At 39.4% G+C, this 19,777-nt stretch overlaps 1 protein-coding gene and 1 pseudogene across 1 annotated transcript in view; one reads left to right on the top strand and one right to left on the bottom strand.

The window, feature by feature from the left end:
* Positions 1-443: 443 nt before the first annotated feature.
* DCC (DCC netrin 1 receptor) overlaps positions 444-19,777 on the bottom strand; it is a 113,391-nt gene continuing 94,057 nt past the window's right edge. The window contains exons 12-13 of the mRNA XM_037034415.1: positions 2,791-2,933; positions 444-1,738 (exon numbers count right to left, since the gene is read on the bottom strand). Of these exons, the coding sequence (XP_036890310.1) occupies positions 1,649-1,738; positions 2,791-2,933 (233 nt within the window). The 3' untranslated portion in view covers positions 444-1,648. The remainder of the gene's footprint in view (positions 1,739-2,790; positions 2,934-19,777) is intronic.
* On the top strand, positions 10,961-11,035 carry LOC118980595 (uncharacterized; annotated as a pseudogene).

The following is a 19,777-nucleotide window of genomic DNA, read 5'->3' as shown; positions in this document are numbered from 1 at the left end:
ATAATTACCCGCCTAATAAAAGGAGCTATTAGGTTGTAAAGATCCTATCCCTTCCATGCTCTTTTAAAATTATGACCTACTCAAGCTTGAAATCAAAGGCAGAGCTGAAAGGACTAATTCAGCTGAAACTCCTATTGGGTTTTCAGGTCACCTAACTGATAAATATGCAAACCAGCTCTCTTTTGGCGATGGGGCTGCATACACAGGGATTAACTCCAAATGCAGCTGAAGTTCTGAAACTAAAAGGATGCACTCCGACTGCCCTTAGTTTCACCTAGTTCCAGAATGTCGATAAACATGGCAATGAAAGCTTAACATTCTAGCTCACAATGAAGATGCAGCTTTGAACTACAGCCCCTGGAGTTAAGATGTGTCAGAGGTGTTGAATGACTTCTTCCCCTCTGCTCTGCTCTGCTCTGACTCCGGGGAGGGGGTTGGGGGGAGGGGGAAGGCCGTGGCATGGGTGGGGGGGAATAGGAGGTAACAGGGCCCATTGGTTGCCACTTATAAACACTGTCCACTCTAAGCTAGTGAGGACCCTGTTGGTAGAAGAGACATCACCTATGAAATGTTTGGAACTGCCTTCCATTTCCCTTCCCTTCTTCAGGGCCTGTTTTCAGGGGTCCTGCCATTTCCACAGAGGGTTATGGGGACATTAGTCAGGAAGCCATGCAATGTGTAGAGCTGGCCACCTTGCCCAAGGCTGGCAGCCAAGAAGAACTCAGGGAGGGACTAGGTCGAGGGGGCAACTCTTGCAGCCAGACTCCTGAGGAAGATGGCCTTGGTCAAGCTTTGAAATGTCATCACAGTGTGGTAGGGCACAAAAGCCACCCAAATTGAAAAGTGTCCTATTATATGCTTAAGCACAGAATTACCATGTGTCTGAGAAGACTGCATATCGTATCTCCTTCCAGGAAATGGACTGCTGCTGGCAGGATGCTATTGGGGGCAGATTTTTATGTCCCTCTCTCCGGACATAAATGTTAACCAGGGGTGGATTGGCAAGTACTTGCTAGGACAGGTAAGTGTTACAGCCACTTGCTAATAATATCCACCACTTGGGCAAGACAGAATGACTGCATTACAGAACACAAGCATTTGCTGCCTTTCATCTATTTACTTATTTACTTCTTGTGCTGTCAGGAAAACATCCAATCCTTTGGTGCTGTGTAGTGAGAGAACTCCCGTGGGTGCTTTGTACTTGTAAGTTGAAAACAAAAGAGTAAGCTCACACTGGTTTGCCATGGCATGGTTCAGGCTTAAATAATGCACTTGCATTTCCTAGGACTAGACCTACACATCAGAAAAGGACAGGCCTCGATGAAGGGGAATGTAAGCATTACAAGGCGAGATCATTGTAGTGGTCAAGGCCCAGGACTATTCTAGCAGCTTCGGCTTTGCCAGTGCAGTGAAGACGGATCTTAGCTTTTGTTTAAAGACCCCATTGTAATCATTTTTGAAGTCCTGATGCCTATGAAAGAAAGGACTATTATTTCTTCTGAACTGCTTCAGGATCTCCTGGACCTGAGTGGTCCTGGTGGTCGGCCTATATGCTGGTTGGAGTTCTTGGACACAGGTGTGCTGTTGGTGGGTAATTGGTATGCTGTGAAGTTCCTGGAAAATTCACCTCATCTATTGGCAATCCGTGTTAAAAGGCCGAGCCTGTGATGGCATTGAGTTGTTTCATTAGCCCTTCCAAACTTGCCATTTGTTCACTCAAATCATCCTGTTCATACACCTACAGAAAGAACGAGAACAAAGAGTTAGTGCTGGTGAATAGCAATAAAGACAAGTAGCATAGGATTTCACTCGTATATGGAATCTAAGGAACAAACTGAACTAACAAGAAAAATGGGGACTCATAGATAGAGAGCAGGATGACAGCTAAGGCGGGGTGAAGGGACTGAGCAAAAAGGATAAAGGGCTCATGGACTTGGACAACAGTGTGGCGATTGTGGGACACAGAGGCACAAGGGGACTAAACGGTAATGGAACAAATATAATAAAAGACCAAAGATTAATATTTTAGAAATATTAGATAAAAATATTATTAAAATTAATTCACTTTTTTTTACATCTCTTAGTGTGGCTCCTAGGAAATTTTAAATGGTAGACATGTGTCATGTTGTATTTCTACAGGCTAGTGCTGATACACTTTTCCCATCTTTGTATTTCCCTGCACGTACACTCTTACTGTTCTTCACATCATACCTTTGTCTGTCACTCCTCAGAGTCAACCATATAAGTAAAAATGGGCCAACTGGCATGATTTATTGTGAAATGAGACACAGAAACTTAGGAGTTTGAACTGATTTGAGATGTGGCCAACAACCCTGAGACTAAACAAATATTGCAGTAAAGAGCTATATTCTGACAGAGTGGTGCATTGGGTTCTTATACCCAGTGAGTACAAGAATTGCTTTGAAGCATACAAAAGTTAACATATAATTAACATGTTAATTATAAAACACACTTCTGTCAAACATGCACACATATATACATGCCTAAATTTCTTGGGTTCCATGTAGTTAAAATATTTTGTTATAGACTAAAAACAATATAATTGAGAGAGAAATTATTGATCAAATGGGATGACTCTAATCTTTGGTTTTTTTCCATCATCTTTTCCCCCTTCACATTCAAGTGCAGGAAAAAAAGAACAAAACAAACAACATTAAGTACTATCAATACAATGGGTGTGGTTAATGGAGAGCGCTGGCTGGGTTAGACCAAACTGCACGGCACTCGTCCCTGCTTCGCAAGATGCAGGAATTTCAGGGATGTCCTTACATTAGCTGGATCCTCTGTTGGCTTGTGGCTATCCTCAGACACTTCGGGGGCCGTTGGCACAGACACAGGAAGCAAAGGAGATCTTGCCTTTCCAGCCAACCCAAGAGAGGCTGTTTTCACATGAGTCTTAGGAAGAGTGGGCCCTGAAATAGAAAATGCAGAGGGATGAAAGGTAACAGATAAAACAGCCTGGGGATCGGTCTCTCAAGTGTGCGAGCCAAATCCAGGGAGTTGGCACTGATGTGAGGTTATTGTTCATTCTGTAGTTCAGAGATGAATTCTGACACAATGAACAAGCACACTTTCTTTCTACTAAATGGAAGACAGATTCTGATTAGGCATCTCCAGAGGAAGATCCCCCACTCATATGTAATTTCAAGTGGATTTCAAATCACGCTGTGAAGGCTGCCTGGGAGCTCCGGATTGTGCATCATGCCCTATAAAGTGTCAGGTGAGTGCACTGGTGCCAGTCTCGGCTTCGGGCCAGAAAGCCCTGTGCTAAATCACCTATGTAAGCGCTAAATTGTCTAGTAGTACTATGCAATATTTGTAGTTTAAAGAAATCCTTGCTCTGGTCTGCAAATGAATATTAGATGCTACAGGTAAAAAAGCCCTCCATAGCTAATCTGATAGAATCTCATGACTAATTTTCTTTTGGAAAAAAGGAAGATATGATTTTGTCCTGATTAGCATAGTTTCTCTGAATAAAATACATCCCAACGTTCGTGCAATTCATTTGAGGTTCCACTGAGTTTCCCCTGGATGACATTTCTGACTGCTATAGACACTGGCACATTTTCCCTTTGAGTTTGAAATTTGCCTTATGACACCTGTTTAGCTTATAGCAAGATACCACTCCATCCCTATAGCCTACAATGGAAACTTGATAAAGGCTAGTATACCTCCTATACCTGAGGCCTTTTGTTATTGTTAGCACTGTGACCAAGACCTAAGCAGAGGAGGGAGTGAATTAAATCGTAAAAAGAAGTTTGCCTCCTTTCCCTTGTATCATCAGAGATGATATTTGAGTTCCAATGACCTGAAAGTCTTACTACACGTTTGAGGGCAAAAAGTTGTACGTTGTTTTGACCATATTGTAGAAAACCTCATTCCAGTGAGAGGGCTCAAAAATTATTTTACTGTCATAGAAATAAGGGGCATTTATTTACTGGGAAATAAATAATGCAAATAGTCTAGTAGCCTGGCAATTGTCTATAGGCTAGGCAAAATAAATGCTAAATCCTAACAAAAGTACATTTTCTCAGACCATGGCCTAGCATATAATTCCTTCATATTCACATCCTTTCACTCTTTTCTTCAACTTTAAGGATCAAAAGTCTGCAGTTGGAATGATTTATCACTAGAGGGTGATCTATACAAGCTCCAAGTTCTCCACATACTTATACAGTACAATTCGAATAAACATCATTAATTTAATGTGATAAATGAGGTAGTTGGGCTGAAACAAAATAGCCATGTAAAATGGATACTGACTCCTATGACACAGGTCATTTTGGATTTGTCATATATGTGCAGTTTCCACTACCAATTTTCTTTGGCTGAATGCATAGGCAAACCTTCCTTCTTCCAGAGATGGTCATTCCAGCTGGTCTTCACTGGATGTGAACAAACCATGCGTGCATTAAGCCCCCTCTACGCTCTCCTCTTCAGCCTCTGACCATAAGCACAGTGTTTCCGGAGCCAACCCAGCTGTAAAAGCAGATACTAAGGCAGGCACGAAAAACCCTGGCAGAGGTGATGCTGAGAAGAGGCCCTCCAGATGAGGCAACGTGTGTAATTCCCATTAATATCGTAGGTGATTAGTGAAGTGCAAGCAGAGTTTAAAGAGGAATTTTCCTAGAGCTCTGGTGAAGCTTGAGAACGTCTCTATTGAACCCCCACTTCCAGCTGCATTTTCCGAATTATTTTTATATTCCCTTCGAGAATGTTCACAATGTCCTGCGTAAACCGGCATCTAGGGCCATGGGAAGCCGTTCCTGATAGCACGTGCCACGGGCTGTCTCTTCTGCCCTGTACTTGATAAGCAGCTGCATTTTAACAACACTTCCTGTAATGACCTCTTGTTTTTACAGATATTTTTTTGCAACAGTTTGCTCTTAGATTTCTTGGATGATGAAATCTACTTATTTATTTTTAAGTTCAACTAGTTATGAAAAATTTACAGTTTAACCCTTCGCCAAACACATGCAACATGTGTCTTAACATATATTGTAAAGCAGTTCATTGACTACAGATATCTACAAAGAGAGCGACGTGAGAAAAAGGAAATGGCATGAGCCAGAGCTGACTATGTAGGAAATTCCAACAGGCCTGTGCCAGTTTTATACGAGGAAATGTGTAAGAGTAAAGAATTACTTTGGAATTCACCAGACGGTTCTGCATAATTTCCTAATAGTTGACTTTTTGTTTTGTACCTTTTCATGTAGTGGAATTACAGTTCTCTTTATAAACACATACTCTGATGATATATTTTCTGCCCAGGATCCTAAACAGTTGGGTAGATCCACAGTGTAGCCACTGTGTCTGAAACGCTTGTATTATGACAATAAGATGCAGGTTATGCCTAAAGAGCACCATTACTCAAACCCATTAAAGAGAAGATCATTATAATAATTGATTGTCTCTAGCGTCCAGGCAACAGTTACACATTTAGAACCCACCGAGTGTTGAACATTATACAAGACACAGTGCATTTTGCAAAAGAAATTGAAGACATTGTCTTGGCTCAAAGACCGTACAATGTGTTTAAACCTCAAGTGACTGCCTTTTCTCAAGTTACATTCACACATTCAAAGAAATTTAGAATGCTGGAACCTCGAGGGCCCTTGGAGTTCATCTAATGACCTTCCCTTTATTTTGTTGAAGAAAACACCAAGGTCCCTGGAGATCAAGAGATCAAGGTAGAATTAATTTCAATAAAATTCTAGTACAGAAGAATTTGAACAGTCTCTTAGAGTTTCATTATCAGCAAGGTTTGTCTAACATTTTTCTTCCTTCTCCTGAACAGGGAATTAAAGAAACGACTACAAGGGAAATTTCCCAGGAGAGAGTTATCAACAGTCAATAAGACAACTTAGATCTCCAAATTGCCCTTTAGTAGACAGGAACGGATGTTTTAAAACCTCTTGTATTGGGATGCTGACACTGTGATTCAGCTCCTGGGTGTTCACTAACTGACCTGTGTTGGTATCTGGGTAGATTCAGCACTTTCTTTTTTGAACATCAAAAGCTTTAAGCTTGGACACAGGTGAAGGCTGGGTCCTTACAAGCCCACTAAGCCGTGCCTTTTCCTTCACTTAAGCAGCTCACCATGGGTCACTGGCTCCTGTCCTGATTTCTAAGCTGCATCCTCTTCTTCCACCAGTCTACGAGACATGTCTTGAGTCCTTTGCCTCTTGCCTGAGACCTTACCAGTGGTCTCCCCAAAAGGCCAAATTCTGAATCCATTTTCTACATACACCGTTGAAACCAAAGAAATAGCTTCATATAAAATAACCAGTTTCATGGCATGAACTATGTTCATTTGGATAAGTAAGTGATAGCTGGGAGTTTAGCCTAATCTGGGGAGGACATTGAGAATGGTCTTGCTTCCCCTCTCCTGCTGATGGATTGCTACTATTGAGAAACCAGTTATCCAGAGTCCATTCCTCCTGCTGAAACTTTCTGGATTTCAGCTGCACCTGGGGCTTTGTCCCACTTCCTCCATTGCTATCTGACTTTTTCCATACTTCCCTCAGAAGTGAGTTTAAAAGCCACTTTGTTCTTGGAGCCCTGCCCCACTTCTTCGTGTTCTTCACCTGCGTGAAAAGTTCCTTTAAGGCATCAGTAGCCTTTGCCTTACCTGGTGGTGTTTTGACACATTGGTAGAGAGCCATGAATTGAAAATAGTAGCAGTTAGAAAAAAAAAAACAAAAACAAATCAAAACATTTTCTTTATGGTATTAAACTCCTATTCTTCAAAGTCAAGAAGTGATATAATTTTTGACAGCTTTTCCTATTTTTGTGGATCTAGGGAGTCGCCAACAGAGAAGACTTCATATCGACTTCTTCGCTCTGGAGAACAGCACTCACATTGGTAATTGGTCTAAAGGTGAGTGAGTGAAATAAAACTTCTATAGATTTCAGAGCAATATATCAAAGAAAAAGAAAAGGAAAGACAAACACTAGAAGAATCCTTTCCATGGCTCCCAACTGCTAATTTAATATAATCTTAGTCTGGCTGTCAAGATTCTCTGTAATCGCTCTCAAATCTGAAGACTGACTTGCAGAATGTGAGCAAGAAAACCCATGTCACATTGAGACAGGAAGGTGAGCAAACAAGAGACGAGGGGTTCCAATCCTGAAGGCCACGCTAATCTTTCCAACAAAAGGTTTGTGATTTCCTGTTATTTCCCTTTTCCCCATGACAGTAAGATGTATGTGATCTACACAATGAATTCCAAGGACAGAATGAGTGCTCAAGTCAATATCCAAATATCGAGGCACAGTCCTAGCCTGAAACTTAGGAAACCTAGTCTTATTTTTGTGACTTTGGCCCGGTAGCCTAATTTCTTTGGGTCTGGATTTCTTCATAACTATAGAGGTTAAATAATTTTTTCTTTAAGCTGTTAACTATTAAAAGTATATAAGGAAGGAAAATATAGCTAATCTAATTATACTGAACTTTACATTCAGAGTTTTTTGTTCTCTTAAGGATTAAAGAAATTTTAGTTAATCCATTGGTTAAAATGAATCCAAAACAATCTCCAGCAGGTTAACTCATAAATTTAAATAATTGGACTTTAAACCCATGTTTTTTAGGGAAAAAAAGGTTCTGTAGTTTTTTTCCTGAAAATCATTACTAAAAAAATTCAGAAGAGCTACCACTGTTTTGATTTTGTGTTTCAAGTAACAACAGAGCTCAACTAAAAATAAGCATTAAATTACCATGAGTTTAAACAATACATGACTCATTGACAAATTTAAATGTATACATGTTCAATCTGAAAGTGCTACAGTTTTCCCCCTAAGTAGGGTGCAAACTGAACACCAGTGTTTCAGGTGACCCTTGGGTGAAACACATGATGTTGACGGGCCAAACGAATGAGTTGACACGGATACACAAGCACAACAAATTCACTGAGCATTGCTTTGGCTTTAATGTTACTCTCCACAGCAGGACCCCTCAGGGGGAAATAAGAATGAGGCTGGAGTTCAGAGATGGCCAGCAGTGTGCATATGGTGAGCAGCCTCAGCGGGGATTTACTGTTTTAAGCTTTATTTTCACAGTGCAGTTATTAAACACGTCATTTGCTCATTAGATACATAATATATGACTGCCAGGTGCAGACTCCTGTTAGCATCTCCCTACAGAGGGTTCTCCCTAGTAAAACGATTCTTGGTGAGAAATGTTAGAGAAATCTGCAGTGGGAATGGCATGAACAGACTCACCCAGGTCAAACCTGAGGCCAGGTTATAGCATGATTTTGATTTTGACATAAATTTTACCATCCTTGCCTACTTTTTCCCATTTCCTGTCTCACTTTTCTTTCCTTCACCTTTAGAAATAAAGTTGACATGGGTAACTTTGAGGAGGCCTGGATCCTCTTCTCCACTCTTACCTATTTGGTGATACCTGGCAAATGAAGCAACCTCTCGTGCTTGAGTTTCTATAGAAACTATGATGTTATTCTGACATGTTTTTATGATGAACTACTCTGTGCTCAGGTTGTCTGTGGGTGTATGGGAGTGTCAGGTAGTTGCACAGGGACTGGCACAAGTAACGCCTGCTTGAGTGTGGTTGGTAGGGTAATAATGTCGGTATAATACTTTATAGTCTTAATTTGAACATTTCACCTAAAATGTCATATGGTGTGCTTGAGTGTAGTATTGTTATGTTACAGAATTACATGCTTATGATTTCTTATAAAAGATTTTGTGCCCTGGCTGGTGTGGCTCAGTGGATTGAGTGCTAGTCTGACAACCAAAGTGTCGCCGGTTCGATTCCCAGTCAGGGCACCTGATTCTCTTGGATCCTTGATTCCCATAGGGTTATCAGCCCTTTTTGTCTCTATTATTTCCATGAACTGGAACAAGAAGGAGAAAGGGTGAAATTAGGCACCCTCTCCCTCTCCCACAGGCACATAAACTACAACAAAACCCCTATGCCCACATTGTCCTTTATGTTCTTTAAAGCAGGCCTTTTAAGACATGTTATTGCTCACATCTGGGAGGTGGAAGGTCAAAGTTCAAAGAAGATAAAGCAACTTGCTTAAAGCCACTCAGCTGGTAAGTGGGGTTTGACTACTGTTATTGTTAAAGTAGATGTTCTTTTCTTAGACAAAAACAAATAAAAAATAAAATCTACAATGTAAGCATTGATGGAAGGTGAAGAGACGTGGACAAGACACTCCTAATGCTGGAAAGGGCAGGAGAGAGTGGGAGAAAGGGGAGGGTGTGGCAGTGACAGTGTGCTGTGGGGGTTGTGAGCGATGGCGGGGGGTGGAAGAAGCGAATTGACACGTCCCTGCTCACTTGTTTGTCTTGATTCTAGATAAGCTTGTTTCTATCTAAGTGGTAATATAAATGACACCCCATTGCAAAAGTGAAAACTTCTGACATCCTGGAAGAAAATAATAAATATAGTACATGGTTTTAAAGTTTGCCTTTGTTTGAATACCACAAAAGGTGGAGCTTGTCTTCAAATATCTTTCCCCTTTTTGTACCCCTTCTTCCTTTTGAGGTCCTTTCCCTCCCATGCTGTCCCCCATGTCCTGCTTTCTGTATGCATCCCATATGAGGTATCATTCCCCTCACCCCCATGATAGAAAATGATCCAATAGCATCATCACTATGATAAGCTGTTTGTTAGTACCTTTTTATCTTTTCTTTTTTGGGTTTGATTATAATTTTCAAACTAAATGTTAGAAAGGGCCATATTGAGAATGCTTTTCTACAACTGAGTCTTCTGGCACAGTTGCACCTGCACAGTTGCTCCTAGGGGAGGTGCTTTTGCTTCTCAGGACACCACTCAAGCCTGATGCTAATGTTTTCCATCTTCTTTTCTCTTTAGGCTATAAGGCATCCAGCTTCCTGGTTTGAACAATGAAATAACAGCAATCTAGTAAGTAATTTAACTACTGTTCTAAAGTCATAATAAGATCTAGTAGGTTTAATCATGGAGATATGACCTTTCATAGTTCTACTTAGTTGTGGTTTGTTGTACCTTCATGCCTTTGTGAATTGGAATCCAAGTCCTTAATTCATTGGGCACATCAGAAGCTGCCCCACATTAATTGACGAAAATAACAAAGTTACCAAGATACTGGAGGAGAGCAAGTGACCAACTGTGTTGGAAACATGATTTAAATATTGTCCCGGATAGCTTTAAATCCAAAAAAATTATGTATACAAAGGGTGTTTATTTGCATGTTAAAATGAGTAAGAAGATGTAGTCCCATATGTTTATTCTTTCCTTTGTATCGCTTGCTCTGGGGGACATATCAGTGGAAAGATTGCTACATGGAGTATCTGAAATTTTCCTCCTTATGTTCTTCTTCAGGACTTTTATGGTCTCATGACTTGTAAAAGGCTTTTGCATGCTGAAGAAAACATACTTGCCAATGATACCTCAGACAAGGGTTTGATCTCCAAAATAGATAAAGAACACACATGGCTCCACTCCAGGAAGACAAACAATTAAAAAATGGGCAATGGACTTGTACAGACACTTCTCCAAGAAGGACATACAGAGGTCCCAGAGACATACAATAGGATGCTCAGCATCACTAGCCATCACAGAGATGCAAATTAAAACCACAATGAGAGACTACTTCACACCAGACAGAATGCCCATCATAAGCAAATCAACACACAACAAGTGCTAGCGAGGTTGTGGAGAAAAGGGAGCCCCGGTGCACTGTTGGTGGGAGTGTAGACTGGTGCAGCCGCTCTGAAAAACATTATGGAATTTCCTCAAGAAAATGAAAATGGAACTGCCTTTTGACCCAGCAATTCCACTGCTGGGACTATACCCTAAGAATCATTAAACACCAATTTAAAAAAAACCTATGCATCCCCAAGTTCACAGCAGTGGTATTTACAATAGCCAAGTGCTGGAAACAGCCTAAGTGTCCATCAGTAAACATGCGGATCAAAAAACTGTGGTACATAGACTATACTTTCAGGGATCATTTCTATAGTTTGTTACAAAAAAACTGTGGTACATTTACACAGTGGAATACTACACAGCAGAAAGAAAGAATGCCTACCCTTTGCAACAGCATGGATGGATCTAGAGAGCATTGTGCTAAGTGAAATAAACCAGGTGGCAAAAGACAAATACCCTATGATCTCACCATTAAGTGAAACCTAATCAACAAAACAAACAAGCAAGCAAAATAGAACCACAGACATTGAAATAAAGAAAAAACTGACAGTGCCCAGAGGGAGGAAGGAGGGAGAAGGGGGAAAGAAGGGGAAGGGTCAAGTCGAGGAACATGTGCAAAGGGCTCATGGACAAGGACAATGGAGGGTGGGGAAGCTTGAGTGTGGGAGGGGAATGGGCCAGGCAGGGGAGGAAAAATGGGGACAACTGTAATTAAACAACAATAAAAGATTTCAAAAAATAAAATGAGTAAGGAGAGACTTACAGAAGAATTTAAAAGGAACTAGAATTGATAGTTATTTATGAAGGTTATGTTGGAAAACAGTGATGAAGCAAAGGATGGGTAAGAAGTCCTCCAGGACAAAACATTGGAACTTTTTGTCATGAGGGCCTACCTCAGTGCCTAATTCATACGGAGTAGAGCTCACATCACACTTTGTGAATTTGTTCCTGGAAACAAGACTGGACAGACAAAAGCCAGAACAACAAAACATGCAGAAACTGCACTCAACATTCCGCCCATTCCTGCTTCTCCTGATTTGGAAACCTCATAGAACGAGAAAAGTTTCAGGAAAGTCATCGATGATCATGAGGAATGAGTTTATCAGCTCTGTATGTCTCCCTTTCTTCTGATGCTTCTCTGAGGCTCCTACACCACATATTAACCAAAGACCAAAGACCAAAACCAAAACTACAACTACAGACTCAAAAATAAACATCTGTTTTGCTCTGTAGTAGGATCCCCTAATTAAAGGCAAACATATGATTCCACATTATTTCCACTACTCACTTTGAGAGGTCTACTTTAACGCCCTCTGTTGCTTGGTATATAATGTCAAAATCAAGGGGCTTCTTAGTTAACTGCATGGATATTAGAGAGAATTTTTAGATAGTTTGTTATAAAAAGATTTATATCCTCTGGCCAACTCTATTCTTTAATTTTCTTCTAACTTTTTCTACCTTATTGGTAACAAGAAACAATAGGTTTGAACATTTTATTTATAGTTACTGCGATTCAGATGTTTTGTGCTCCTGGGAGGAAAATTGTTTGTCCTATTCTTAATAAAAAAATAGGCTTAAAAATCCTTCCTCTAGACCTGGCTGGCATGGCTCAGTGGACTGAGTGAGTGCCAGCCTGTTAATCAAAGGGTCACCAATTCGATTCACAATCAAGGCACATGCCTGGGTTGTGAGCCAGGTCCCCAGTGTGGGGCATGTAAGAGACAACCACTCATTGATGTTTTTCTCCCTCTTTCTTCCTCCCTTCCCCTCTGTCTGAAAATAAAAATAAAATCTTTTTAAAAATCCCTCCTTTATTATTATATACTTAACGATATCCTATTGATCAATCCTCAGAGAAAGGACACTCTTAACTTTTAAAAAACATATGACACCACATAAAGTTTCCATATTATTTCAGGAAAACATCAGGAAAATGAAGAAAGTGCAGACATCAGCCTTCCATAACTTTTTCAATCAGGTACTCTGTAGAATGTCACCATCACCCAGATTCAGCCACATTAGTATGCAACAGATTATAGTTTTGGTAAATATTTCATATGCTATATAAACATAATAATTTCCACTTTTTAAAAATCAATTCATTTTGTAAACATTGGGAATATTTCCCTCTATGAAGACAATTTGATTATCACAGAGGATTCTGTCTTTATAGTATAGCCTGTATTACTCAGGACAAGAGTTCTTAATAGCCTGAAATAATTTATTTTTTATCTGGTTTCATCTTTAATAGACATCATCAAATCACACACGCACTCACACACATGCACACGCTCATGTAAATACAATGACGATAACCAGAAATATGACTTCCAGTTACATTCTAAGGTGAGTGCATTGCCAATTTAACCCAATATTTTACAAGTTTCACATGCATCTCTCTCAGACTCAAAGCACAACATGAATAGTATTTTTAAGGCACAAGAACATGTTAAGATCTCAGAGAAACTTAGTCAATGAGATATGGTGATACATTTTTATGATATTTTCCATTGTAAGAATTAAACATCATCACTACTTCCACCCCCAGGAACACATGCATGATTAAGGAAATCAACCAAAGGGAGCGTTACCATTTCACCACTGACCAACTTCTCTCCTGTATTTTGCTGCTGTTCTTCTAGGGTGTGGCCAACGCTCCACCTATTCATAGATTCCCCATGGCTCTCTCAGCCACCTGGCTTTTGCCCTCACCAATACATTTAAATGTCAACTATAAAGGTCAAAAATACTCTCATAACTTTTAGGCCTAATGAGTATCTGCCCTGTAACTGCTCTATGGGATTTGTTAGTAATTATGTTTCTTCAGTTCTAAGGTTCACAGCAATCACACTGAAATCAAGATGCCTCTTACAAGTGATTGTGCACATTACTATAGTTTTAGTTTTTCTTTTTAAATTGTACAACTAAATCAACGGTAGACTCCAAAGGCAATGGCATCTTTATACATTTGCTGAAGTGTTTAGAAGTGAACTGATGTACCTTAAGGTGGGTGGGTAGATGAATAAACCTGTGGCAAAGAAAGTATAAAATGTTGATTACAGAATCTAGGTGGTGGGTCTATAGGAGTTCATATACAGTTTTCCTGAGCATTTGCTATTTTATAATCAAACACTAGAAGAAAAAAATCTAGGGCAACTTTTAATCAAGGAACTACTATATTTTAAACTGCCCTTTCCTTTAGATACTCTTCCTGCTCAGCTTCTGAAAAATTATACTACCATTGTTCTCCTGTCTCTAGTACCTGGTCTTTACTCACTTGTGAAATGTAGATTTACTCTAAGTTTCAGTTTTCAAATTTCTTATTTTCCCTCAAATTCTGTCCTTGGGAGTTGTCATTGAATTCTGTCTCTGATATGCCAAAACTCTTAAATTTCTGAGAATGATTACTTAATCTACCCCAGTTGTGATTTCACTCTGGAATCCTCAACACTTCACCATATCCACTAGATATTTTCACTTGGATGCCCCACTGCCCCATCACGCCCAGCATGCTTCACTGTGTCTCCCACTCTCCCATTCCTTTTTAGGAGAAGCTTCTGAGCTCACTTCCCTCTTTCTGTTGGTTTGTAACCATGTTCCTAATGACATCAACAGAGTCACCTTGGACTTCGCCTTCTCCCTCATCCAATTATTCACTGTTTCTTCTCTGAAATATAACTCCTGTGGCTGTCTCTTCCATTTACTTCCCACTGCCATCAATCTACATCACACACTTTCTTTCTCAGTTCTGGTTTACTGTTTGATCCTCCCCAAAACAGTACTCTGTTTTCATTCATCATATCCTGCATTTTTTCAGCTTATTATCTCACAATTGCTCTACAAATCATCCTCTCTAGTGAGACTGTTTTACCTACAGACCTGGAAAATATCTTGTATGAGGTACTTTCTCATCTGGGCTTTTACTTACTCTCTCTTTCTCCTGGATACACTTTTGTGATTCTTCAGTAATTGGGGAAGAGAATAAGTATTATAGTCACGCAGAACTAGACTTATATCCTGCCTCTGTCCTTTAATAACTGTGACTTTGGAGACGTTATTCAATTCTATACTGTGGGTTCAGCCTCTATCAATGGACATGGGCTACATTATACAGATCATGTGGATTTTAAGGAAAAAGCTTGTATAAAATGGCATTCTCCTTACTCCTTAGTTCATAGATAACATAGACTTGGCAACAGATAAACATTTAGGTATTATAAAATGATTTCTTTTTTGCCCTGAGCTGTCCAGAAATGCAATTTGCTGAAAATAGTTCATTCCCCAAAGATACTAGTTAACTGAGATTTTATTCTTCTTTATTTGCAGTGGAACTAAATGTCATTGAAAATTTCTGATTAATCCTGTCACACTGGACCAAGAAGAAGAGCTCTTGGAGGCAACATATGGGAGAAAATTATGAGAAAAACATTTCTTTGCAATGTTTCATAAACTCTTTAATATTCAATATATTCTACATCATGAAGTTTCTGAATATTTTATATCTATATAATTATTGGAAGTAAAACTGCCATTATTTGCAGATGACATGATAGTGTACATAGAAAATCCTATGGGCTCCACCAAAACACGACTCAACCTAATAAGTGGATTTGGCAAAATAGTGGGATACAGTCAATATTCAGAAATTGAAGACATTTTTGTATACCAACAATGAAATATCAGAAACAGAAACTAGGACAAAATAATCCCATTTACTATAGCAAAAAGAACAATAAAGTACCTAGGAATAAACTTAACCAAGGAGGTAAAAGACCTCTACTCAGAAAACTACTGAAGAAAGAAACTAAGGAAGATACAAACAAATGGAAGGATATACTGTGTTCATGGATTGGAAGAATCAACACCATTAAAATGTCCATACAACCCAAAGCACTCTATAGATTCAACACAATCCCTATAAATATACTAATGACATATTTCACAGATTTAGAACAAATATTTCAAAAATTTATATGGAACCAAAACCCCAAATAGCTGCAGCAATCTTGAGAAAGAAGAACAAATAGGAGGGATCACAATACCTGATATAAAACTATACTACAAGGCCACTGTAATCAAAACAGACTGGTACTAGCATAAAAACAGACACATAGATCAGTGGAACCAAACAGAAAGCCCAGAAATAAACCCATGTCTCTATGGTGAATTAATATTTGACAAATGGGACAGGAGCATAAAATGGAGTAATATAACCTCTTCAATAAATGATGTTGGGAGATCTGGACAGCATGCAAAAAAAAAAAAAAAAAAGAAACTAGACTACCAACGTACACTATACACCAGAATAAACTTTTGGTGTAGAAGTTTAGAAGTTAGACTTCTTATGTGATAGCTCAGGGCTCTAAGAGTGAATGTTCCAGCAAGCAAGGCAGGAACTACATGGTCTCTTGTGAAAAATCCTCAGGAGCCAAACTGTCACTTCTGGATAGATATATGCAAAAAATAAAAAATGAAACTAGGCCACTTTCTTATACAAGAATAAATGCAAAATAGATGAAAGGTTTAAAAAAGAGATCTAAAACCATAACCTCCTGCAAGAAAACACAGGCAGTGAACTCTTTGACCTTGTTCTTAGTAATATAGTTTTTGAATACATCTCTTTGGGCAAGGGAAACCAAATTAAAAATAGGCAAATAGGACTACATTAAATTAAAATTCTTCTCACAGCAAAGGAAACCATCAATGAAATGAAAAGACAAGTGACTGAATGGCAGAAGAGAATCACCAATGCTACATCCCATAAGGTGCTGATATCCAAAATTTGTAAAGAACTCATACAACTCAACACCAAAAAACAACAAACAGTCCAATTAAAAATGAGCAGAGAAACTAAATAGACATTTCTCCAAAGAGGACAATAGCATATGAAAACATGCTTGACATTTGACATCCCTAATCATTAGAAAAACACAAATTAAAACCACAATGATATATCACCTCATACCTGTCAGCACTTCTGTCCCCGAGAGCTGTCCCTCCACCTGTCCCCCTGAAGCCAGACAATTCAGATACTCTAAGTATGTCCCTGGCACTTTTTAAGCTGTTGTCTCTTTGCTGGAGCTTAAGGTGAGTGTTTGTGAGGGAGGGAGTCTGTGCTTTGACCCTTTTAAGGATGCCTGGGACAACAGGAGACCTCTGCCTTATGCACATGAAATCTCCACTGATTTTCACAGCCAGATGTTGTGGGGACCCTTCTTCCCAGCACTGGTGCTCAGGGTGAGGGAGCCCACCCCGTGTGAGGTGGGACCCTTCCTTCCTCAGGGGCAACCTCTACAGACAAGATATCCCTCCCAGCTCATTTCACATCTATGTTCCCCCAACATTCTTGGTACGGCTTCTTCATTATAACCTTAGTTATAGGAGTTCTGTTCACCCAATCAAGGGTGTTGTTCTATAATTTAGTTGTAATTTTGTTTATCAGGAAGTATTTTTAAGAATTCTAGATATACCTTAAAACACATCAGAATTAAAATGGAAATAAGTTATCAATGAATTGAATAAATTATCAATGAATTGAAGAAAGTTCCCATGAAACACAGGCAGTGTCAACCTTTCTGTACTCAAGCTCTGGCTATATCTCTCTGACTCCCCATGTTCTTTCAGAGCAATTAAATTTACCTGTTTGCAAATTAATACAATCTACTATCTTCATTATTGCATCATAGGGTATTTAAGGAAGAGAGAATATTATTCTTTGACCACTCCAAATTCCTTCCCATAAACATATTTGCAATGAATAGAGAAGTTTATCCCTTCATCTACTCCTCTAGGTGAGAGACTGGTGATTCATTTTATTTTTCTTCTAATAAACTGTTTTCCATGGATTTAATCACCCTGGTGCTGCTTTGTAATAGCACAACATTCTTTTGTGGGAGACAATTATATAAATTGAATATGGTAGTCTAATATGTGTGAGATAAAATAGACTATGGTAAATATGTTGCTTGTTTTCTTGCACATCAACATCTAACATTTTGGGGTTAATATATCTATATTTCAAGAGTCAGAATAAAAATATCAGCATTTATAGAAGTTGACTGTGGAATATCATTATTTTGAAATAAAAAACACTGTTGTAAAACATGTGTGAAAAGACACACCATTTTAACCATTTTAAAGTGTAGAGTCTAGTTCAATAGCAGTAAGTACACTCATGTTGTTGGACTGTCATCCCCACCATCCGTCTCCAGAACTTTTTTCATCTTCTACAACTGAACCACGAGACCCGTTATGCAATCACTCCTCATCCCCCTATCTTCCCAGCTCCTGGCAACTACCATTCTACTCTCTGTGTCTACAAATTTGAGTACTCTCAGTACCTCTTCTGAGTGGGATCATACACTATGTATGTGTTTGTGTGTGTGTGTGTGTGTGTGTGTGTGTGATGGGCTTATTTCATTTAGCATCATGTTTTCAAGTTTCATCCATGGTGTAGCATGTGTACAAATTTCATTCTCTTATAATATAGATAATATTCCATTGTGTGTATAGACCACATTTTGTTTATTCTTCCATCTTTTCATGCATGGACATTTGGGTTGTTTCCACCTTTCAGCTATTGTAAATAATGCTGCAATGAACATTGGTGTGTTCTTCAAGATCCTGCCTTTAATTTTTTTTGGTTGTATGCCTAGAAATAGAATTGCTGGATAATATGGTAATGTATGTTTAATTTTTATAAATGAATCACCATAGTGTTATTCATAGTGGGTACACTAGTTTCATTGCTACCAGCAATGTACAGGGGTTCCAATTTCTGTAGGTCCTTGGCAATCTTAAGCATATTTTTTCTCTAGATGAAATGATTATGCATTGAAAATAGAAAATCTGGATGACCTATAAAGCCCCACCTGTCTTACCACCTGTGATGCATTGCCTTCCAGAAATAACTTATTGACTCATTCTCTGTTTGATCAGAAGAGTTAATAACACTTTTGTTAATATATGACTTTCTCTTAAAGAGAAGATTACATGATCACAGACCCAACTTAATCTCTCAATGATAGTAGCAATGTCTTGTTCAATGCATGTGTGTCCATGTGTTCTGCTGTTGACACTGTAAGAATGCAATGTCTGGAATTTAGAGAGAGCACTACATTTGTTTGGTGTTGGTGTATTGAAATGGGAAAAAATAGCAGGGTCCTGTCTTGGGTTAATTTCCTCAAAACAGACCCTGGTGTGAAGATTTCAGTGAGAGTGAGTTGGTATGAAGTCCTCCCAGGAGAATCCATTAGGGGAATGGGAGAGGAAGGAGAGAGGAAGGAGGTGAGCCAGACAAGTGTCCACGATCTGAGGTGCAATATTGTGGAGCAATATCATTCCATGGAGAGTCAGTCACTCTGCCTGAGCTGTGGAGGGGAACTCTAGAAGACTAGGTGGGGCAGGAGGAATAGCAGGGGGCAATTGGGACAACTGCAGTAGAAGAACAATAAATACATAAATAAATAAATAAATAAATTTACTTGAAAGCTAAAAATATTATTGGAAGCTAGTTCTGAAAAAAAAATAGGCCATAGGCTATCTTATACTAGAGTTAGAAATGAGCCCACATCATCTTTGGGTTTTTGAAAACTGTATAAATATTTAATCTAGTCTTCTAATCAGAAATAAAAACTTTCATTGATCCTCTATGCATATTTATTATGATAGGAACCTCTTTTGGACATCCAAGATGGCAGAGCAGCAAGTGGGAGCAACACTAACCCCCTCCCAGGACCAGTCTGGAATTACAACCAGACTGTAGAGAAAGCATCCTAAATAACCAATGGAACACTGGCTGACAAGAAGCCTTATAACCAAGGACAGACAGAAGAAAGCACTTCTTGAGACTGGTAGGGCGTGCAGAGGCGGCGTGAGAGTGCCTGGCTGGGCTCCCGTGGGCTACAGCCGAAGTTCCAGAGGGATATTTTACTGGCCCGGCTGGGGGGGTTCCTCCTGAGAAGTGTAGGGTCTAAACCCCAAGCTGGGCTCCCCAGCCTACAGCACCAGAGCCAGAAAGGAGCCCAGATAACATCAAGCTGTGAAAAGCAGCAGGGTTTCTGTCTCCCAGGGAGAGACAGCTGCAGCTTTGGATTGCCT

Source organism: Sturnira hondurensis, unplaced genomic scaffold, assembly GCF_014824575.4.
Source record: "Sturnira hondurensis isolate 20B ecotype Veracruz unplaced genomic scaffold, ASM1482457v3 Scaffold0001872, whole genome shotgun sequence".
NCBI classification, from domain to species: Eukaryota; Metazoa; Chordata; class Mammalia; order Chiroptera; family Phyllostomidae; genus Sturnira; species Sturnira hondurensis.
The sequence above is the reverse complement of the archived record's forward strand: the minus strand, read 5'-3'. Positions and strand labels throughout refer to the sequence as shown.